The 24,229-nt window shown below is 39.9% G+C and overlaps 1 protein-coding gene across 3 annotated transcripts; it reads left to right on the forward strand.

Annotated features, from left to right (window-relative positions):
• The first annotated feature begins 7,930 nt into the window (after positions 1–7,930).
• On the forward strand, positions 7,931–24,193 carry trpa1a (transient receptor potential cation channel, subfamily A, member 1a). 3 transcript variants are annotated; one of them, XM_046876999.1, is made up of 28 exons: positions 7,931–7,984; positions 8,981–9,114; positions 9,216–9,366; positions 10,632–10,807; positions 11,530–11,637; positions 12,794–12,902; positions 13,001–13,146; positions 13,272–13,408; positions 13,722–13,770; positions 14,602–14,701; positions 14,789–14,889; positions 15,339–15,508; positions 16,350–16,514; positions 16,706–16,820; positions 17,241–17,407; positions 17,786–17,876; positions 17,972–18,031; positions 18,807–18,908; positions 19,019–19,089; positions 19,716–19,869; positions 21,366–21,455; positions 21,560–21,729; positions 22,253–22,382; positions 22,472–22,654; positions 22,744–22,812; positions 23,284–23,388; positions 23,522–23,628; positions 23,831–24,193. In XM_046876999.1, exons 2-28 carry the CDS (start codon positions 9,019–9,021, stop codon positions 24,018–24,020), a joined length of 3,312 nt encoding a protein of 1,103 aa, XP_046732955.1. In that variant the 5' UTR covers positions 7,931–7,984; positions 8,981–9,018; the 3' UTR covers positions 24,021–24,193. The 3 variants fall into 3 exon arrangements, 2 of the variants coding, with proteins under 2 accessions (XP_046732955.1, XP_046732956.1); XR_006928883.1 differs by lacking the exons at positions 23,284–23,388; positions 23,522–23,628; positions 23,831–24,193 and having other exon boundaries at positions 22,527–22,654; XM_046877000.1 differs by lacking the exons at positions 22,744–22,812; positions 23,284–23,388; positions 23,522–23,628; positions 23,831–24,193 and having other exon boundaries at positions 22,527–22,668.
• Positions 24,194–24,229: the final 36 nt, after the last annotated feature.

The raw sequence follows: 24,229 nt of genomic DNA on the forward strand, positions 1-24,229 counted from the left end.
GAGAGAAAGAAATAGAGAGAGAGAGGAAGAGAAAGAGGGAGGAGAGAGGGATGAAGAGAGAGGCTGCGACAGAGAGAGAGAGAGAGAGAGAGAGAGAGAGAGAGAGAGAGAGTGACGTTACAGGAGAAGAGTAATTGGATCGGATCGACTCGCTGAGGAGTCGATTCGCTAAAGAGTCAACTCCTTTCTTGGAGTCAAACATTTAATCGATTCCCAAACACGAATTAATGTATATATATAATAATAATAATAATAATAATAATAATAATAATTATTATTATTATTATTATTATTATTTTTATTATTTTTATTATTATTATTATTATTATTATTATTATTATTACCAATAACTCTAACAACAACAACAACAAATATTATTTTTTATTTGTTGTTGTTGTTGTTGTTGTTGTTGTTGTTGTTGTTAGAGTTCTTGGTTCCTGAAAAGCCTTTTTTTTGTTTGTTTCTCTGTCATTAATAATCAGCAATACATATAAAAAAAAAATTGCACCACTTTTAATAATAATAATAATAATAATAATAATAATAATAATAATAATAATAATAATATTTATTATTATTATTATTATTATTATTATTATAAAAACAGTTTTTACTTTACTTTAAGCCGTATTCATGCTGTTTACTAGTTCATAATACAGTACAGTGCAGTTCTAATGCACAAGGTCCTTTACCAGAAAAAAAAGGAGATATAAAGTATTTATAATAAACAAACAAATAAATAAATCTGTCAGGGCCAGTAGGGAATTCCTAAACTCAGCAGAGAAGCCACTGGCTTTCATTTTTCATATAATTTTGTCCACAGATATTAATTAAATTATTTTCTTCGTTCAGGAGGAGTGTAAGTTTGTGTTTTTTTATCCAATCAGATTACAGGCATCACATGTTGCAGGGGCCAAAGAAATCTGCCTCGAGCCCATCAGATTGAACACTGCAGGTGAAAATCAAGCTGTATCTTTAACCAATCAGATTTCGAGTTGGTGACACCGGGGCCATCTAGCAGGCATCCAATAATGTCTGCATTTTTACATCCTTTGATTAGACGGTCAGAGAGCGCACTAGCAGAGCTCACAAACCGCATCTGTAGCAAACTGCACAAGCTCAAATATATTCACGTGGATTTAATAGATGTTTTTTTATTTCCAAGTTGGCTGATAGAGGAGAAGAAACTGATTCTGTTTCAGATACACTTACATTTACAAGACAGACTTTTCTTTACTGTAGAATTTGCACAAAAACACTTCATTTCAAATTCCCATGAAAATCATAATGCATAGAAAAATGCACAAAAACACAGGAAACCCCGGGGTGATGTGATGAGGTGAATACCGATGCTTCTGCTAGAGATATTGCATGCAGGACTTGCTGTTGTGTCTTCCCTGAAAGGAGACGTGTTAAATTGTGTTTATTGGGTTTTTTGCTTTAGTAATGACATTCATTCTCACTGTATGTGATTCCTGTCCTCAGTTGTACTGCGTTTCTCTGTATTTTTGATGGTTTTTATAGATGTGTCGTCATAATAATAGTATTAAGAGGTGGATAGGTTCAGGTAGGACACCACTGAAGGCCTGAAATACACAACACATCATTGAAAGAACTGAAATGTGCAGAGGTGGATGGAAATCTGCCAAATGAATCGAAAGTGCCGTTGATTAGAATGAGTAATTCTTTGAGTTAGAATTAGTAAAAATTTTAAGCCAAATGTTGGTCACAACAAATATTGATTAGATTTGGATTTTCCTCATTTTGCATTTTGTAAATTGATAAAAAAAATAAATAAAATATATTCTTCAATAATATGTGTGTGTGTGTGTGTGTGTGTGTGTGTGTGTGTGTGTGTGTGTGTGTGTGTGTGTGTGTGTGATAGAGAGAGAGAGAGAGAGAGAGAGAGATACAGTAACATATGCAGTAAATATTGATGAATGTATATATTTTTTCTACAGATAAATATAAGTATAGATAAAATAATAATAAATATAAATAAGTGTGCAATTCCAATGATGGCCACAGGAGGGAGACATACAATCAGATTTACAGGTTACACATCAGCTTGTAAAAGGTTTCCTTATTAATACCCTGAAACTCAGGAGTGACTTTTAAAACTGGTTTTTACACATTAGATGTGATATTAACAGGGCAGGAACATCACCACTCATAAATCCAAATTCTGTTCAAAATAAAAACAAAAAAACACAGTGAATCTTTAAACTGAGGATTCATACTATTTTAAGGAAAAGAGAAAGTCATTTTAAATTTGATGGCTGCAACACGTCTCAAAAAAGTTAGGACAGGGCCGTGTTTCCACCTGTGTAGCATCACGTCTTTTGTCCTCATACATTGGGAACTGAGGAGACCAGTTGCTGGAGTTTTGGAAGAAGAATGTTCTAACTGCTCGACAGTTCTGGGTGTCCTTAGTTGTATTTTATGTTTCCTGATGCGACAAATGTTTTGAAATGGTGAAAGGTCTAGACTGCAGGTGGGTCGGTTCAGCACCTGGACTCTTCTACTATGAATTCATGCTACTGTTATAGATGTAGTTAGCAGTTAGCATTGTCCTGCTCAAATATACAGTACAAGGCCGTTCCTGAAAAAGATGTTTTCTGGATGGAAGTGTTTGTTGATGGAGCTTCTCCAAACACGTGAGCTGCTCATTCCACAGGCACTAATGCTCCACCATAACAGCAGAGATGTAGCTTTTTAAACTAAGCGCTGAAAACAAGCCAGATGGTCCCTCTCCTCTTTATTTTGGAGGACATGGTAACCGTGGTTTCCAAAAAGAAATAAAAATTTCCACAGAACAGTTTTCAACTTTGCCTCAGTGCATTTTAGATGAACTTCATCTCAGAGAGAATGGCAGCGTTTCTGGATCATGTTCACGCATGCCTTCTTCTGTGCATGATGGAGATTTAATCAACATTTGTGGATGTCACAGAAAACTGTGGTGTTGATGAGCGCATGCAGCGATTTCCATTACAGAATCCGGACTGTTTTAAGTGCAGTAAGACCCCAAAGCTCAATACTGATTTTCTCTCTTGTGCACAGAGATTTCTACAGACACTTCCAAACTTATGACACACACTCTTTCAAAGATTGGTGAACCTCTGCCTCTATCTTCACTTCTAAGAGACTCTTCTTCTCTAAAATACACCTTTTATACCCAATCATCTTCCTGACCTGCTGCCAATTAACTTCATTAGTTGTGAAATGTTTCTCCAACTGCTTCATTATTATAACACCCCCCACACACACCCCCCCACCAATGGTACATTTCCTCAGTTTACACATTTGATATGTTTTTTATGTTCTATTGTGAATAGAATATGGATTTATGAGAATGTAAAATCACTACATTCTGTTTTTATTGACATGTTCCACAGTTTCCTGACTTTTTTGGGAATTGGGGTTGTATGTATTTGTGTGTAATATGTATGCATATACAGGGAGTGCAGAATTATTAGGCAAGTTGTATTTTTGAGGATTAATTTTATTTGAGGATTTAATTTGAACAACAACCATGTTCTCAATGAACACAAAAAACTCATTAATATCAAAGCTGAATATTTTTGGAAGTAGTTTTTAGTTTTAGCTATTTTAGGGGGATATCTGTGTGTGCAGGTGACTATTACTGTGCATAATTATTAGGCAACTTAACAAAAAACAAATTCATACCCATTTCAATTATTTATTTTTACCAGTGAAACCAATATAACATCTCAACATTCACAAATATACATTTCTGACATTCAAAAACCAAACAAAAACAAATCAGTGACCAATATAGCCACCTTTCTTTGCAAGGACACTCAAAAGCCTGCCATCCATGGATTCTGTCAGTGTTTTGATCTGTTCACCATCAACATTGCGTGCAGCAGCAACCACAGCCTCCCAGACACTGTTCAGAGAGGTGTACTGTTTTCCTCCTTGTAAATCGCACATTTGATGATGGACCACAGGTTCTCAATGGGGTTCAGATCAGGTGAACAAGGAGGCCATATCATTAGATTTTCTTCTTTTATACCCTTTCTTGCCAGCCACGCTGTGGAGTACTTGGACGTGTGTGATGGAGCATTGTCCTGCATGAAAATCATGTTTTCTTGAAGGATGCAGACTTCTTCCTGTACCACTGCTTGAAGAAGGTGTCTTCCAGAAACTGGCAGTAGGACTGGGAGTTCAGCTTGACTCCATCCTCAACCCGAAAAGGCCCCACAAGCTCATCTTTGATGATACCAGCCCAAACCAGTACTCCACCTCCACCTTGCTGGCGCCTGAGTCGGACTGGAGCTCTCTGCCCTTTACCAATCCAGCCACGGGCCCATCCATCTGGCCCATCAAGACTCACTCTCATTTCATCAGTCCATAAAACCTTAGAAAAATCAGTCTTGAGATATTTCTTGGCCCAGTCTTGACGCTTTCAGCTTGTGTGTCTTGTTCAGTGGTGGTCGACTTTCTGCCTTTCTTACCTTGGCCATGTCTCTGAGTATTGCACACCTTGTGCTTTTGGGCACTCCAGTGATGTTGCAGCTCTGAAATATGGCCAAACTGGTGGCAAGTGGCATCTTGGCAGCTGCACGCTTGACTTTTCTCAGTTCACGGGCAGTTATTTTGCGCCTTGGTTTTCCACACGCTTCTTGCGACCCTGTCGACTATTTTGAATGAAACGCTTGATTGTTCGATGATCACGCTCAGAAGCTTGGCTATTTTAAGACTGCTGCATCCTCTGCAATATATCTCACTATTTTTGACTTTTCTGAGCCTGTCAAGTCCTTCTTTTGACCCATTTTGCCAAAGGAAAGGAAGTTGCCTAATAATTATGCACACCTGATATAGGGTGTTGATGTCATTAGACCACACCCCTTCTCATTACAGAGATGCACATCACCTAATATGCTTAATTGGTAGTAGGCTTTCCAGCCTATACAGCTTGGAGTAAGACAACATGCATAACGAGGATGATGTGGTCAAAATACTCATTTGCCTAATAATTCTGCACTCCTGTATATATATATATATATATATACTGTATGTGTGTGTGTGTGTGTGTGTGTGTGTGTGTGTGTGTGTGTGTGTGTGTGTGTTTAGTGCTCCAGAGATTGAGGCTCATTAATGTCACTGGAACAGAATTGGGTGACAGATGGTGCAGTGTTCACAAACAAGAGTGCTGATTTCCTGTTCCTAAAAGGCACACACACACACACACACACACACACACACATACACTGGAGCTTGACATAAACTCAAATCTGGAATCTTTTCTGAAGTATCGCGTGTCCGTATCCGAAATGGAGAATAACACAGTGTACAGTAGACACGCAGAAAATACAAAACATACACACATTCTCATATTATAGCATTTTTACATTAGATTGAATTATTTCTTGTATTAAAAATATTCATTTTTACATCTTTTTAAATAAATGATGCTGTATAACTATTACTGTGTGCTTTCACATGCAATATTCATATTATTGTAGATAGATTAAAGTCTCACAGGAGCAGACCAAAAGTTTGTGGACACCCGACCCTAAGATTCCCATGTGCCGTTCTACATTTAGTCCTTATTTGCTGTTATAATAAGCTCCATTCTTCTGGGAAGATGTTCCACTAAATTTTGTGGAGGTTCATTCAGTTACAAGTGAGTCAGTGAAATCAGGTGCTGATGCAGGTGAGGTGAGGTGAGGTGAGGTGGGGGTGCAATCAGCGTTCCAGTTCAATAGGGTTTTGCTTCAGAGCTCTATAGCAGGAGATCTTCCACTCTAACCCATGTAAAGCAGATCTTCATGGAGCTGGCTTTGTGCACAGGGTCATCTTCATGCTGGAGCAGGTTTGGGTCTGGGTTCAAGTGATGGGATAATTTCATGCCTCACCATCCAAAGACGTCCGAAACAATTGTGTATCTCCGATTCTGAACCACGCATGGCACACGGAAAAGTCGTGTGTTCCAGTACTTTCGGCCACAGCGTGTAGATCGACATTATCGCTGGACTGAGAGCTGTGCTTTATTTACACTGTTTGTGGTTGAAATATTAAACCATGAACGCTTGACTTCGCTTCACGTGTTCATCACGGCCGTGTACCAGAAGGAGTTTGTTGACCTCTGAGAGTGGTTTTAATAACCGCCACGTCCGTTCTGCAGATCAGCGAGTAATAAATCTCACTGATGTTTTCACTGAGCAGCTCCTTTAGATCACGTTATTACACAGAGGTGAAGCACAATATCTACCTCTCTCTCACACACACACACACACACACACACATCACTGTCCTCTTTAATAAGATCGCACTTATATACTGTATATACACAATATATGGCCAAAAGTAGAAGTAAAAGAAGGAAATTTTGAACTTGGAGACCCAAACCTGTTCCAGCACGACTATGTCCCTGTGCACAAATCCAGTTCCATGAAGATCTGCTTTACATGGGTTGGAGTGGAAGATCTGAAAGTGAACGGCAGATTAGGCCCCCTCACCACATCTCACCTACATCAGTACCTGAATGAGTTACAAATCTTTACAAGCACACCTTCAACTTCTAGTGGAACATCTTCCCAAAAGAATAGAGTTTATTATAACAGCAAATGGAGACTAAATGTAAAACAGGATGTTCAAAAAGCACAAAGAATTATTTTGGAAGGGTGTCGACAATCTTTTATAAAACAGTGCGTTTGTGTTTATATAAATAAATAAATAAATAAATAAATAAATAAATATAGTTGTGTTCAGAACCAACAGCTCTAATAATCGCTGTAATATTTCCCGAGCTGTTCTCATGCAGACGGTATGCCTTATGGTTTAATTCGATTTTTTCATTTGTGCCACTTTCCCTGAGTAATTAAACTCAGACCCAAGAAAACGAACAATACCACAGAAAAAAAGAGCTAACGTTATTATGCCACTCGTCATTTGGACGAGACGATTCACAAACAAGTGGTCCATTTACAGCCGCAGAGCTGCACCACATCCTGTATATTGTTTTACCACAGCAGCAGGTTGCAGTGTTTTGCTCGGTGCTAATAGATTAGCAATAGTTTCACAGCTGTTTTACTTTCTATTTAAACCCACATGGCTCGTAAACTGTGCTGATTGGGCGTGTGCTCCTCAAGGAGCTAACACATTGAAGCACCTGTGATGATTGGCTTTTTATTAAAGAGAAACAGAATAGGGCCTGAATTAGAGCCCTGAGGAACACCAATGGTTTACTACTAATTATACTGAATTTACTCATCTTGGATGGTGTGGAAGTGTGATGACCTCACGTGTTGTGTATTAGATATGGTGACGTATCAGGAGAAGTGGGTTTTTTTTTTTTTGGTCTATCTCTGAACAGGAAGCAATCTCTCTGCTCATCTCTAATGAATTACAGCGATGACAGAGTGCTGTTTGGATGAAAGCGTAGACGCATGACGGATCTTCACACGTCTCAAAAGTAATGCCCGGGTGATTGGGTTAGCTGCAAGAAAAATGAGCATAAAACAAATCAAATATAATTAAAGCAAATGAGGAGCATTCACAATTGCATTACTTCATCCATAAAACCTCATAACATGGCGTCTGCTGCAGCGTGAGCAGCGTTCTGCCTCTCCGCCTCGTCGAGATCGGACGCTCACGTTTGTCCCTCTTTCTGTTGCATGACCTCAAAGTCCCATTAGAGCTGGAGAGGAGTCCACACACACACACACACACACACACACACACACACACACACACACACACACACACACACCACTGCTGTTCTTACGTGCCACACACACACACACACACACACACGCAATAGTAATCTGATCTTTAGGGTGTGTATCTCTATATAAGCTCTCTCCACTCATAGTGAGATGCTCGTGAGCTGGACAGTGGACAGGACACACATAAACTTATCCACACACACACACACACACACACACACACACACCCACCCACACACACACACACACACACACACACACTCACACTCACACGTACCGGCTCTCAGCAGGTAAGAACTTTTTTATTTTATAATCACCTCAATGTTACCTGTTGATGATTAACATTTTTCTGACTTTTTAATAGAATTAAATCACTCAGGATTGTAAAATATCACAGTTTAATACAGTTTTAAAGTTTTTCTGATCTCCTGCAGCAGATTTAAAGTGATCAGCTCTATGAACATGATGATGATGATTGTGATTATTATTATTATTATTATTATTATAAACCAATGATCCTAAGATAAAATATTTATACACAATTCTTTTTTTTTTTTACCATAAACTGTATTTCCGAAACCCACACATTCATCATTCTCCTCTTTTATTCTGAACTTGTCCCTTTTTTCCAGCTAAAATGTATTTTATTATTATTATTAAAAAAACTAAATACCAAAATAATGTTTATGCAAAAAAAAAAAAAAGAAAATAATAAAGGTCAGGTGTTCTGTGTGTATAAAACTTTACATCATGTTCTGTTTTTCAAACTAAACTCAATACAGCAACACCAGTAGTAGCAATAATAATAATAATAATAATAATAATAATAATAATAATAATAATAATAATAATAATAATAATAATACCGTTAAACAGCAACTTGCATAAATTTTGTAAGCAACTAAATATGCTTTACAATGTAAAGTAAGAAAAAACAGACAAAAAGGAAAATTGTGAGAAAAAGGTAAACGTGTTAAAAGTACATTAATAATAACAGAATAATAACATAAAATGTAAAAAATACATTTATGCTGATTAAATATTTTTTACAAATATATATTAAAATAATAATAAAAGTAAAGCAAAGAATAAAACTTTGCAATGTTTTAAATATATATATATATTTTTTTTTTTTCTTTATCATCAGGAACAGATCCGGATGTGTTTCATTAAATGCAACAGATTTGATCTGCTTTATCTAATGCATTTTTAATAATTCATTTTTAAGCTGCATCAGTGAGGTTTATTTTTCATTTTTTCTATCTGAATTTTCTTCGCCCCTCTAGTTTCTCGTCTAGTCGTTGTCTGTTTGTGGTGAGATGCCATGCGTCTGTCCAGGTCTCAGCCGAAGTTTACGCACGAGTACCAGAGTCTGATGGACATGGACAAAAAGAGCTGCACATCAATGAGCGTCTTTGAGGTTTCACATTTTATTCTGTTCACAAATTCATTGTAGAAACAAAACTTATTTCTAATTTGTGTGTTTTTGTTTGTTGATTGGGTTATTTGTTTGTTACACAGTTGGCTTTAGAGGGCAATGCCCCAGCTCTGGAGGGGCACTCGAGTAACCTGGGCACACGGGACGCTGGCGGTGCGACGCCGATGCATTATGCCTCCTCCAAAGGCCACACCCGAGTCATCAACCTCATCATCCATATCGCCGGCCCTCAGGGTCAGACAGGAGTTTGTTTGTTTTTTTCTCATGAGATGAAAAACATCAGTTCTGCTGAATGTATAGCTATAGTCCTTCACTAAACTCAGAAGCAGAAATTACCCAGAATGCATTGCAATCTGATCTGCAGTGATCGACTTATCCATGTTTTCGAAATCAAAGTAAAAAAAAGCTCAGGTCTGAACGAGTGATCATAAACCTAACAATTTAAAACATTTTAGGAATTCACTCTGTAGTGAGATGATGAACAGGATCATGAACAAAACATTTCATTTCATTTTATTTATTTATGTTTTTACTTTTCTTTAGACAAAAATGAGGAGCGTATGTGTAAATGGATATTTTGTACATCAGGGAACATGTTATGATGTAACAGTGATGTGGGCGGGGCTTAGAGCCTACTTCAAAACTCTATTAGTATAAGATAATGCAATAGATATGAAAAAAAAATCATCAACCTTTTAACAATCTTTCTACAGTTTACAAAAAGCTGTGTTATAGACACAATGTACCAAAAAAAAAACAGAAAAACGAGTGAACAGTATGATAATATTACCAATAAATTAGAGAAATATTGGAATTTTGAGCGCTAGCTGGATGAATATTCAAATTTAAAGCCATATATGAAGGTTTACATTAACAAAAGTGTACCATATACCACACACACACACACACACACACACACACACACACACACACACACACACACATATATATATATATATATATATATATATATATATATATATATATATATATATATATATATTTGAATTTTAATCAAAATATATTATAAATGTAGATTATGAATGCAGACCATAAAATGCTGAAACCTTTTGCTTCCTGATCCGGAGCTGGTTGATGGAGACGGCAGAGAATCCGTGTGGAAGTGTGTTATGGTAATCTAATTTAGAGCTTCTAAACATATGAACTCGCTCCTTCTCGTGGATCCTCTTGCCGGCGTTTTAAAAATGGAAGTTCTAACATCATCAGCAAAAAACATCCACAGCTGATTGATTTCGGAGAGTTCTGGGCCTGAGTGAAATCAGACTGGGTGTGATTGGACAGCAGAGCTGTATCCCAGTCCAATCAAATCGATTCTATGGAAATTGGAAATTAAATTGCAAATTGGTGATTTTTTGGAAATTCAACCTGAAATTAGTATCTGGCTTTTGAAAACTGTTGTTGCAGATGTAATCTTACATTCGTAACAACTGTATTCTGTGTGTGTGTGTGTGTGTGTGTGTGTGTGTGTGTGTGTGTAGAGCTTGATGTTGTAGATGATGAAGGGAACACTCCTTTGCACTGGGCTGTTCAGCAGGATCAACATGGAAGCTGTTCAACACTCCTGAGTCTCGGGGCGAATCCCAACATCCTGAACAGAGCGTCTCTCTCACCTCTGCACCTCGCTGCCAGCCTCAGACACAACCACATTCTGGAGGTACTGAGGATCTCACAAACATCCTAATTACACATTTAATGTTTTTGGATCGATTTCTCCTCAGTTGGACCTTGACTAATTCCCACACACCAACCAGCCCAACCTATCACACATTAGGTACCACCCAGGTAGGGGGCGGGGCTAGCACAACTCTTTTCTCTGAGACACATGAAGCTTAACAACTTCAACTTGACGTATGTGGCTACTCGATACATAGCAGCACCGAAGGATGAAGTAAAATCATACAACTCAAAGGAAAGCACTATCTGCCCTCTTCTGCATACATCAGCTTGCAGGCGCTCACAGTTATTGGTGCTTTGATCAATAACAGAAAGACACTGATTGTTTGTTCAAGTTTGCGTTTTCAAACTTACAGCCTTCAACATTTTCATTAATTGAAACTGGAGACTCCTTCCATGAACTTTAAATAATAAATGTTTTTTTACAGATAACTTCACTTGCTGTACGAGTTTTGAGTGCGAGTTAAATATGAACTTAAACTACTGTTAGCTGCTGTTCTAGACAAAAATCCAACACCTTCTGACTAATCACAATCCAGAATTCCACAGCTGTGGAATTCCAGATGTGGCATAAAATCAGATATGTTTTCTCTGCTATCCTCCGGCTATCCAAAAACAAACAAGAACAAATTGTTTGCAAAGTAAACAAATCCTGTGAATCTGCATTTTGTAGTGATCTTGAACTTGTTTTTTGTTTTATAGCAACTCCTGACACACAGTCAAACGAATGTGAACCTGGAGGGCGACCTGGGAAACACACCTTTAATCCTGGCTGCTTCAGTGGACAATCACGAGGCACTTCTTACACTGGTAACTAAAACATCTGGATTCCTACAAAACCTTTCAGGTATTTCAGTGTGAGATCTCTGAGACGATTTCACCTCAGAGAAATCAGAGGACAGGAAGCATTGACCATATAAGGAATATGGTCAGTATGGTGCGTAAATTGAGACAATAATAAATGCAGAACAAAATTCATCAAGAATGATACAATCTCAAACACATCTGATAACGATTTGTGTCTACACGCACGTCTATTAAACACTTCAAGCCATTTAATAGTTCTGCAAAAGTTCCATTATCCATTATCCATGTCAATAAAAGCTCTTCACTTCCTTTCTTAATCACTGTTAAGTGTTTTCCGTCTCCAGCACATTTATTACATTTTTCACCACTTCGCCATTTTATTGTCTCTCGTTAATACCACAACGAGGCTGAAACTCTGCATTCTGATTGGTTAGAAGACCTTTAATGCTCCTATGTAATTATAAATAGTATTAATAGCTCATTCAAAACACAGTATATGGACAAAAGTTTGTGGACACCAGACCATAAGATGGGATTTTGCTTCACATTTAGTTTTGATTTCACATTTAGTCCCAATTTGCTCTTATTATAAGCTCCACTCTTTTCTGGAGATGTTTCACCAGATTTTGTGGAGATTTGTTGAGATTCATTCAGCCACAAGGGTGTGAGTCAAGTCAGATACTGATGTAGGTGAGAAGGTGAGGAGGCCTGGAGTGTTGTTAAAATTCTTCCAAAAGGTGTTCAATAGTGTTTGGAGCTCTATAGCAGGAGATCATCTACATCTTCCAACCCATGTAAAACATATCTTCATGGAGCTGGCTTTGGGTATTGTCATGCTGGAATAGGTTTTAGTCTCCTAGTTTAAGTGAAGGGAAAATTTAATTCCACAGCATCCAAAGACGTCCTATACAATTGTGTGTCTCCATTAATTTGGGGAAGGCTGGAAAAGGTGTCAGGTATCCCAACACTTTTGACCACATTTTGAGGAAGTGATTAAGTTGCGTAGAGTTTCAGAGCTGTAAGCTGCAATTACATAAGCAAGAACAGGAGTATATTTATTTTATTAAATGTAACAACAAATGGATAAAAACTATGATATTTTATTTTGTTTTAATAAGAAAAATAAATCAGTATTTGAAATATGAGATGTTGGATCCAGCACAGGAACGGAGCCAGACTCTTCTGCCAGAACATGCTGGGTCACTTCCCCATCCACGCCGCAGCCTTCGCCGGAGCCAAGAAATCCATGGAAGTGGTTCTCCAAAAAGGTCAGATATCAGGCTGAGAGGGATCTGCTTGGCTCCTGAGTTTAAACGGTGAAATGTGATGCGATCTATGAAACATTCAAATAATTTTCTCTGAACAGGAGAGGAGACGGGCGTTCCTATCGAGAGACACATTAACTACCTGGACAAATCCATCAGCACGCCTCTTCACCTGGCTGTTCGTGGAGGAAACCTCGAGGTCATCAAGCTCTGCATCGCTCACGGAGCCAAAATCGACCAGCAGCAGGTAGAGAATTTCACTTCTAACGGAAAACTATCAATGCAATTCAATGTAGGCAATAAGTATGTACACCCCACAAATCTGTGATTTTCTTTTAATTGGAATGTTTTTTTTTATTTCGTGTTCTGCAGTGTGATAAATCCACAGCTCTGCACTTCGCCTGCACTCAGGGAGCCATCGAAGCCGTCAAGGTGATGCTCCAGGCGTACGAGAGAGTGTGTGACATCATCAACATCACCGACGGAGCATTCCAAACACCGCTTCATAAGTAATCACACCCCACAGTGCTGCTGAGCTCCCAAGAGTGGTGCAGGTTTATTAATTAGATTTTTTATTAAGAGCGAGGAAAGGAAAGAAAGAAAGGCTGGAAAGAGAACGAGTGTAAAGTGTAAAGTAAAAGTGTAAAGTAAAGTGAGAACAGGATGCCTCATAACTATGCGCAACTATAAACGGAGAAGAAGTACTGATTTGCTGTCATTTATTGTGCTGGAAAAATAAATAAAACTCTTATGTGATTTTATAGAAAATAAATCATCCTCACGACACCTGTTCCACCGTCATTTCCTCTCTTTCTATCACAGGGCGGCCATTTTTGACCACTACGACCTGGTGGAGTATCTAATCTCACAGGTGAGACCACTACTGTACACAACATATCATGCGTTGAGCTAACAATACAGCTAGTTAACAGAATAGCTAGCTGTCGCTTAAGCTAATTAGCATTTTGACTACCTAACACCCTAACTATTCAGCTAATATTAGATCTATCTATCACTCTGACTAGCTAACTGTGCCACTAATATTCAATTTATCACCCTGACTAGCTACTGTGGCGCTAATATTCAATTTATCACCCTGACTAGATAACTGTGCAGCAAATATTCGATCTATATATTACACTGACTAGCTAACTGTGTCACTAACATTCGATCTATCACCCTGATTAGCTAACTGTGGCACTAATATTCAATTTATCACCCTGACTAGCTAACTGTGCCGCTAATATTTAATTTATCACCCTGACTAGCTAACTGTGGCGCTAATATTCAATTTATCACCCTGGCTAGCTAACTATGCCGCTAATATTTAATTTATCACCCTGATTAGCTAACTGTGCCACTAATATTCAATTTATCACCCTGGCTAGCTAACTATGCCGCTAATATTTAATTTATCACCCTGACTAGCTAACTGTCCCGCTAATATTCAATTTATCACACTAATTAGCTAACGATGCAGCTAATATTCAAACTATCATCCTGACTAGCTAACCGCTTTGCTAACATTCCATCTATTACCCTGGTTAGCTAAATGTGCAGCTAATATTCAATCGATCACTTTGACTAGCTAGTTGTGCAGCTAGTCTGCAGTGTCGCTTTCTATTCATCCAGCTAATGATCACTCTCCCACTTTACAAATATTAGCTAGTTGGCTTCTTTGCTAGCCGTCCGTATGTTTCAGGGTGCTGACATAGACTTCACTGACTGTAAAGGCCACTCGCCACTACTGCTAGCAACCAGCTGCGGCGCGTGGAGAAGCGTGAACCTGCTGCTGTCACACGGTAAACTCAAGCGAGAACTTTACGAATGTTCACAGAGAGAAATAAAATACAATATAAATTGTTGGATTGTTTGTGTTTTGGTGTCAGGTGCTGATCTGACAGTTAAAGACAAAGCAGGATGTAACTTCCTGCATCTCGCCATCCTGCAGCCCAGAGGTCTGAAGAACCTTCCAGCTGAAGTTCTGCAGGTGATTCATGCTCTCGGCTTTCTGAACTTTATCTTCATTACAAATTGTCAAATTGAGGTTCATTGTTGATTGTGTGGTTTGTTTGTTTTTTTATCTCTTTGCACAAACACACACACACACACACACACACACACACACACACACTTGTTTACTGTGAGGAATGAGGTTATAAAATAAAAACAAAGATTTGCCGCCTCCTAGTGTTCAACTAAAGCGCTGGCACTCCCTCATCACAGCAGGCCTTCGATTTTCTCCACAGCCATGTCCACCTCCCCACTGATCAGCCTGAGGAAACATCATGTTCATGTGTAGGATCATCACGTAGCTCTCAGAAGCAAAATATTCTCAGCTGATTTTTGCAGATTTTGTTACGAAATCAAAATCAACCAACAGCCGATGTTTGTATGTTTATTTCAGAGTGATATTACTTATTTTTATCATTGCTGCAGAACGAGAGTGCAAGAGATCTGCTGAATGATGAAGATGCAGAGGGCTGCACTCCTCTTCACTACGCCTGCAGGCTGGGAATCCCCGACTCGGTGAAGAACATGCTCGGCCTAGAGGTCTCACTTGACCAGAAGTCCAAGCAGAAGAAATCGGCCTTACACTTTGCAGCCGAGTAAGTGAATGGAGAGAAGAACCTCTAGAGGAACATTAAAAATTTGTGGTAGTAAAAGCACAATTTGTATTGGTGAAATTTAGGATGTTTTTAAAGTCTGAACATCTAAATTTATACAAATAGCAGGTTAATAGGCCATCATCTCCAGGAGTAAACCTCTGATCTCCATCAGCAACTGTCTGATCTCAACAAATAAACGTATCATACAGGGGATGAGAGTCGTTCTTCAGCAGTGATGATAGTTTAGCTCCCATCCTCCTTATCTCACCTCCTGTACAGTGTCCAGGGGAATCCCCAGGACTGAGCTAGACTTCCTGATCAGCTTTTCTGGTCTCTTCCTGTCTGCAGTGGAAATGCTGCTGCACCAGCAGACCACACCATAGAAGATGGCTGAGGCCACCACAGAGTCAAAAGACTCCAAAAGACCTTAGTCTCCTCAGCAGAAAGATTCTGCTCTGCCCTTCCTGTTAAATTGCTTCAGTAACGTCTGTCCAGTCCAGTTTGCTGTTTAGATGAACACCCAGGTATTTATAAGAGTCCACTCTCACAATGACCTTTGCCTCAATGTTCACTGGTGAAACATCTCTGAATACCAAGTTCTGAATCTTTGGATCTCTGATACCAAACAATGAACAGAACCATTGGTCTCTACATGTGGGAGAACTTATCTTCATCAGTAGAATCTGATCTTAATTTCCAAAAACAACAACTCTGATTTTTATTCATAGAAAGTCTAAGCTCCAAGAACCAGATCGTAACTTTCCAAAGTAGGAGATCAGATCCCCATTAACATGAGATTTTGAGGATCAGAAGTTCTTCATGACATCTTTTTAATTTGCAGGTATGGGAGGATCAACACGTGCCACCGGCTCCTGGAGACCATGACAGACACGCGTCTGCTAAACGAGGGTGATGAAAAGGGCATGACACCGTTACACCTGGCTTCACATGGTGGTCACGTTAAAGTGGTCGAGCTGCTCCTCAGAAAAGGTGCTCTGTTCCACAGGTACAGGAACACACAGCAACTCATTCTCAGTAGTGTAGTGTGGTTTGAGCTTCATTATGGTCTACATTATCATCATTAATGAGATCACCGGGAGCTCCATCTAAGCTTCGGAGGTGAAGACAGAGATGAGATCTGAACTCATGACCTTCTGCTCATGAATTCTGAAGCTGTTTATTTTCTGCTGTGTGCAGCGATTATAAAGGCTGGTCCTGTTTACATCACGCAGCAGCTGAGGGCTTCACGCAGACAATGGACAGCTTACTCATAGCCAACATCAAACTCCTGGACAAGACCGACTGTGATGGAGTAGGTTTCAGAGTTTTATCTGGGGGTGGATTCTGATTGGCCTGAAGATGTTGATTAATTCTCTATAACAGCAGCTCTGACAGTAGTGCAGGTTCAGATGAACACTGAGACTGTATGGGTTTCTAGAGGAGAGGTGGCGTTTTTATAGAGGAGAAAGAGAGGTGAGGGAGCGAGCGTTTATAGCTGCTATAACATCTCATGGACGTTCCTCAATATTAAATGTAACCATAAATGGATAAAAAATATCCCATGTGCTTCCTGTTATAAAAGAGTAATCAACTTCCGGGTGGAAACTGTGATTAATACCTGATAATATTATTATTAATAGTAATAATAATAATATAACGATGATGATGATATTCAGATATATGAATATTACACGTGACATAAGTGGCGATATTGTGGGATATGTTGCGGTAGAACACGGCGCTGCATTTAGCTGCGCGAGCCGGACACGTCGCTGCCGTTCGCCTCCTGCTGTCCAGAGGAGCTCAGATCCTGCTGAACCGGAGTGACGCCACCTTCCTGCATGAGGCCATCCACAACGGGAGGAAAGACGTCACGATTGCCGTGATCGACAGCGACAGGTGGAGTACGATCAATCCCATCATCCTCTGTGGTTACTAATGAAGAATGGATGATTTACTAATTGAAGGAGGCGTGGCCTCTGTGTCTATCAGTTTTAATGTCTTATTAGTCTTATAATAGGACGTGTTTTTCACTTTTATACACTTTTCATGATTTCTTTTCTCTACCATTCTATTTTTCACATTTCTATTCGGACCTTAGCCACAACCACAAATTTAAACACTTTTATTCGCCTGATCCGCATTTTGTAGGAACGCGACTGTTACTTTGCGCCCCCTTGTGGAGTTTCGACACATACACACCAGAGTTATAAAGTTCTACGCAGTGTTAAAGGTCTTTGAAGGTGTTGAAGGTTAGGTGTGTGTTAACTGTCGTAGGTGCGAGGAGGCCTTCACGATGTTTAAAGTAAACTCAGCCAAGCGCTGCCCTGTACTGGACATGATCGAGTTTCTCCCTGAATGTGTCAAGGTGAGCTGATGTTTTTCACTACAGAAATCCATACGCTCAATACAAATAATATATTACACACTTAATTCACGGAAACGTGTGTTTTCTTCTTCCAGCATCTCTTAGACACCTGCATTAAAGAGTCAGAGGAAGACGTGAACTCCTCCAACTACTATGTGGGTTTTACTCCAAATAAAAATTGTAATTGTCTCCTCTGAACTCACGTGATAATCCTAATCTATTTTACATTTACATTTGTGGCATTTAGCAGACGCCCTTATCCAGAGCGACGTACAAAATTTTTTTAAAGACTTGTGTTAATTAATCCATGTCTTCTGTAATCTCCCCGGTTAAATAAACCCTGTCTCTTTTAATCCCACATGTTAATCCCATCTACTGTAATCTCACCATTAATCCCTGTTTTCTGTAATCTCATCCATTAATCCCTGTTTTCTGTAATCTCACCCATTAATCCCTGTTTTCTGTAATCTCACCCATTAATCCCTGTTTCCTGTAATCTCACTTTTTAATCCCTGTCTCCTGTAATCTCACCCATTAATCCCTGTTTCCTGTAATCTCACTTTTTAATCCCTGTCTCCTGTAATCTCAACCATTAAAACCTGTCTCCTGTAATCTCACTATTAATTCCTGTCTCCTGTAATCTCACCCATTAATCCCTGTTTCCTGTAATCTCACTTTTTAATCCCTGTCTCCTGTAATCTCAACCATTAATCCCTGTTTCCTGTAATCTCACTTTTGAATCCCTGTCTCCTGTAATCTCACCCATTAATCCGTTTCCTGTTAACTCACATGTTAATCCACATCTCGTTAAAACATTTCTTGTAATCTCAAATGTTAATCCCTGTCTTCTGTAATCTTACCTGCTAAATAATCCCTGTCTCCTGTAATCTCAGGTGCTAATCCCCATCTTTTGCTCTGTTTGATGAACAGCTGGAGTATAATTTCCAGTGGCTTCAGCAGCCGATACAGTATGCTAAGAAGTCAGAGCAAACAGAGAATGGAGACACGTACAAACCCCTGGCTGCTCTGAACGTCAGTATTTTACAGAAAAAAGTATTAAAAGTATTAAAAATTAGAAATCTGAAACACTGACATAATAACATTTAATTCTATATCAAATTCTTCTCCCTTGCTGTGTTTAGGCCATGGTGCAGTTCAATCGTGTCGATTTACTGACTCATCCAGTGTGCAAGAAATATCTGGAAATGAAATGGTGAGTGATTGGGGAAGTGTAAACCTTCATGTATTATATAATCCCTGTCTCCTTTAATCTCGTGTCAATCCCTGTTTCCTGTAAACTCACATTTTACCTCATTCCTGTTATCTGTAATCCCATGTATTAATCCCTGGTATGCATGTAAATCAATCTTTGTCTCATATAAACTCACCTGTTAATCCCTATTTCCCATAATCTCACATACTAATCCCGATCTACTAACCCATTAAATATCTCACCTCACCTATTCTCACCTATTTAAAAATCCCTGTCTTCTGTAATCTCAACTGTTAAACCTCAATCTCCTGTAATCTCAACTGTTAAACCTCAATCTCCTGTCATCTCACATGCTAATTCCCTATCTCCTTTAATCTCACCTGTTAATTTTGTCTGCTGTAATCTCACCCGTTAATCCCCATCTCCTGTAATCTGAGTTGTTAATCCCCATCTCCTGTAATCTCAGCTCTTAATCCTCCAGTCTCCAGCACAGTGAAGTTAGGACTTTTGTGTTTTCTCAGCAAGTTGAGTTATTTTGATTACCTTCAAGACACTTGAAGGAGACCTGCTGTAAAAGGAAAATAGTCAACCTCAGTGTAAATGAAAGTGTACTGACTCTCACTCAGGCATGCGTATGGTGTGAAAGCTCACTTGCTCAATATGACCATGTACACGCTGGGAGTTTTCCCACTGACCTACCTGATCGTCAATCTGCGGCCTAATTTGAATGTGGAAAGAAACATCAGAACCATCAACATGGTCACCAAATCTCTCAACAAGGTACAAAATCCACAGTAATCAATTAATTAACTTTTTACATCGTTTACACGTGCGATTTCCTGCATTACTGTAAAGTGTTCAAACATTCCATACAATGATCCCAGGATCAGTGTGAATGCTGGAATGTGATTGGATGGAAGTTCAGTGTGAATGCTGGAATGTGATTGGATGGAAGTTCAGTGTGAATGCTGGAATGTGATTGGATGGAAGTTCAGTGTGAATGCTGGAATGTGATTGGATGGAAGTTCATTGTGAATGCTGGAATGTGATTGGCTGGAAGTTCATTGTGAATGCTGGATTGTGATTGGCTGGAAGTTCATTGTGAATGCTGGATTGTGATTGGATGGAAGTTCATTGTGAATGCTGGATTGTGATTGGCTGGAAGTTCAGTGTGAATGCTGGATTGTGATTGGATGGAAGTTTATTATGAATGCTGGATTGTGATTGGATGGACGTTCAGTGTGAATGCTGGATTGTGATTGGATGGAAGTTTATTGTGAATGCTGGATTGTGATTGGATGGAAGTTTATTATGAATGCTGGATTGTGATTGGATGGACGTTCAGTGTGAATGCTGGATTGTGATTGGATGGAAGTTTATTATGAATGCTGGATTGTGATTGGATGGAAGTTTATTATAAATGCTGGATTGTGATTGGATGGAAGTTCATTGTGAATGCTGGATTGTGATTGGATGGAAGTATATTATGAATGCTGGATTGTGATTGGATGGAAGTTTATTATGAATGCTGGATTGTGATTGGATGGAAGTTTATTATGAATGCTGGATTGTGATTGGCTGGACGTTCAGTGTGAATGCTGGATTGTGATTGGCTGGAAGTTCAGTATGAATGCTGGATTGTGATTGGCTGGAGGTCAGTGCGAATGCTGGATTGTGATTGGCTGGAAGTTCATTGTGAATGCTGGATTGTGATTGGCTGGAAGTTTAGTGTGAATGCTGGATTGTGATTGGCTGGAAGTTCAGTGTGAATGCTGGATTGTGATTGGCTGGAAGTTCAGTGTGAATGCTGGATTGTGATTGGCTGGAAGGTCAGTGTGAATGCTGGATTGTGATTGGCTGGAAGGTCAGTGTGAATGCTGGATTGTTATTGGCTGGAAGTTCAGTGTGAATGCTGGATTATGATTGGCTGGAAGTTCAGTGTGAATGCTGGATTGTGATTGGCTGGAAGGTCAGTGTGAATGCTGGATTGTTATTGGCTGGAAGTTCAGTGTGAATGCTGGATTATGATTGGCTGGAAGTTCAGTGTGAATGCTGGATTATGATTGGCTGGAAGTTCAGTGTGAATGCTGGAGTGTGATTGGCTGGAAGGTCAGGTGTGGATTCAGAGTATTGAACACACAGGTAGCATTAAACACCTCACAGAGCCACGGATTCCCTCTCGTTAATGAAATTCACACTTATTTACTAATGCTCATTAACATCAACTTTATATTTTATTAAATGTACTGATTTACTGTTTGGTTTGTTTTTGACAGCAAAGTTACTTCATCACAACCTGCATGTTCCTGGTCCTGACAATGAATTTATATGCTGTGGGTAAAGAAGTAGTTCAGATGTTTCAGCAGGTACCATCATGAAATTCTTCCACACTAGATTTTGTGATGTATGATCGAATCTCGTAAACGTTACAATAATCCGAACACTGAACGATTCATTTCCTTCTCACCAGAGGTTAAAGTACCTGCAGGACCGATCGAACGTGATGGACTGGGCTGCAACCATCTGCTCTCTGCTCTTCGTCGTTCCTCTCCTGATGAACGTAAAGAATTCGTGGCACTGGCAGGCTGGAGCTTTGGCGTCTCTCGCCTCCTGGGTCAACCTGCTCCTCTATATGCAGCGGTACACCTTCACATTCATAATATCGTCATGATAGTTTGCACAAGTGACTACATGTGGGTGTGGCCAGTGATGCAACAAATTTAAGAACATTTGAACTTTTGTGATTTGGTGAAGCCACAACCAGAGATTCATTTTCTGATTAGTGGAAGGCTAATTACATCACACACACAGGTATCATACACACACAGGTATCAGACACACACAGGTATCATACACACACACACACACACACACACACACACACACACACACACACACACACACACACACGTGAAAACACAGGCAGCACACAAACACACACAGGTAATGTGGAAACACAGGTAGCACACACACAGAGTTACCACACACACACAGGTAACGTGGAAACACAGGCAGCACACAAACACACACACAGGTGATGTGGAAACACAGGTAGCACACACACAGAGTTAACACACACACACACACACACACACACACACACACACACAGGTAACAGCAAAACGCAGAGTGTTAAAGTGTTCTCCCCCGTGTGTGTGTTCAGGTTTCAGAGGTTTGGGATCTACGTGGTGATGTTCCGGGAGATCTGCAAGACGCTCCTGAGCATCATTCTGATCTTCGTTTATCTGATCCTGGCGTTCGCTCTGGCCTTCAACGCGCTGATGATCGAGCAGGTGAGCTTGATTACTTGTATTGCAGACCCCATGATGGACAGTTAGGACCCTGTAAGTTTACTGTTTCCTCCCATCATTTTGTCTTCCAGAGACATTTTGGACGTCTGTTTCTTTCCTTGATGCAAACGTTTGCTATGATGGCAGGTGAGATCAACTACCAGGACAACTTCCTGAAACCTTACATGAATAAACACCTTCCGTTCCCCGTGCTGACATACTTCGTCTTAATTTGGTTCGTCCTGCTGGTGCCGATTCTGCTCATGAACCTGCTAGTGAGCTTTACTCCTCCTCTACCTTGCTCACGATGGTTCACTTATCTGAGGTGTGAACGCTTTCTGAACGCTGTGTGTTTTTACTGTAGATTGGTTTGGCTGTGGGAGACATCGCTGAGGTGAAGAACAACGCCTGTCTGAAACAGATAGGAATGCAGGTGAGTGCTGTGACCCACCTTTAGACTTTAGTGGAAATACCATGTGACCTGAGAGGCCACGCCTCCTCCATTTTGACAGACACATGGTGAATGAGGTCCCACCTCCATTGCTGTCACTTATACTGGCGTACAGAGACGCTTTATTTTATTTAGACTAAAAGGCACAGTTGGCCACGCCCTCTTCACATAAATTTACATACATTCTTTATGATAATGAGGTGAAAACGCCATGGTACCTGTCCATCTAAAGAAAGACAGAATAATGGAAACCTTTCAGTCAATTAGACTGACAGGCAGAGAGGCCACACCTTTTTTTAATTTATTTTTTTAACATATGACTAACACAGGCCACTCCCACTTTATTGTGACTGACAGACACTGAAGGCACACCTGCTTTATTGTGACTGACAGCCAGAGGCCACGCCTCATTTTTCTGGGCATATAATAATATTTCCTGTAAATAACATACAGATTGAACTTCACACTAATCTGGAGGAGCGTCTGCCGTACTGGTTCATGAAGAGAATCGACCAAATCGCTATTAAAGAATTTCCTAACAAGTGCTACCATGGCAGGGTAACACACACACACACACACACACACACACACACACACACACACACACACACACACACACACACACACAGTTTTTATAGTGTTGTTGAAGCAGTCAGAAGGTTCCAGAATGATGTGTGAATGTGTGTGGTAGAAGTGGTTCTCCTGTAGAGGTGAAGTAAACCGCGTCAGAGCACGACTGAGTTCCAGCACACGGCAGTGCACACAACTGGAGAGAGAACTCACCAAGCAGAAACACAGGTAACACACACACACACGCACACACACACACAAAACAGAAACACAGGTATCTTTCACACACTCACACACACACACACACACACACACACACGGGTAACACACACCATTAGGCCATTCAGAAAAGTAGCATTTTGTGGTATTGTTTCACAATGTTGTGTAGCCGTCACTGTGTGTGTGTGTGTGTGTGTGTGTGTTTTCTCAGACTAAAGGACCTTTCTGAGCTGATGGAGAAGCAGCACACCCTGCTGAAGCTGGTCGTACAGAAGATGGAGATCAGTTCGGAGGCGGAGGAACACGACGGTCCTCGAATCGTGCGCGACTTCACGCACAAACTCAGCACTCGCAGCAAGTGGGGGCCGTTACTGCGTGCCGTCACAGCCAAGAGGAAGTGACATCACAACTCGCCATACCGAGCCAACCCTGAAAACCTGTCGCACCCGTCAAACACCACTGCAGTTAGAGCTCTTTTTTGAGAAATACATGAGAACCGAGCTCTTTATTTTTTATTCATTCTTCGTTCTGCTGTTAATAAAGTAGACATATCTCTCTCACACACACACACACACACACACACACACACAGCTAAACACTATACAATAAC

This window comes from Silurus meridionalis, chromosome 20 (genome assembly GCF_014805685.1).
Source record: "Silurus meridionalis isolate SWU-2019-XX chromosome 20, ASM1480568v1, whole genome shotgun sequence".
Taxonomy (NCBI): Eukaryota; Metazoa; Chordata; class Actinopteri; order Siluriformes; family Siluridae; genus Silurus; species Silurus meridionalis.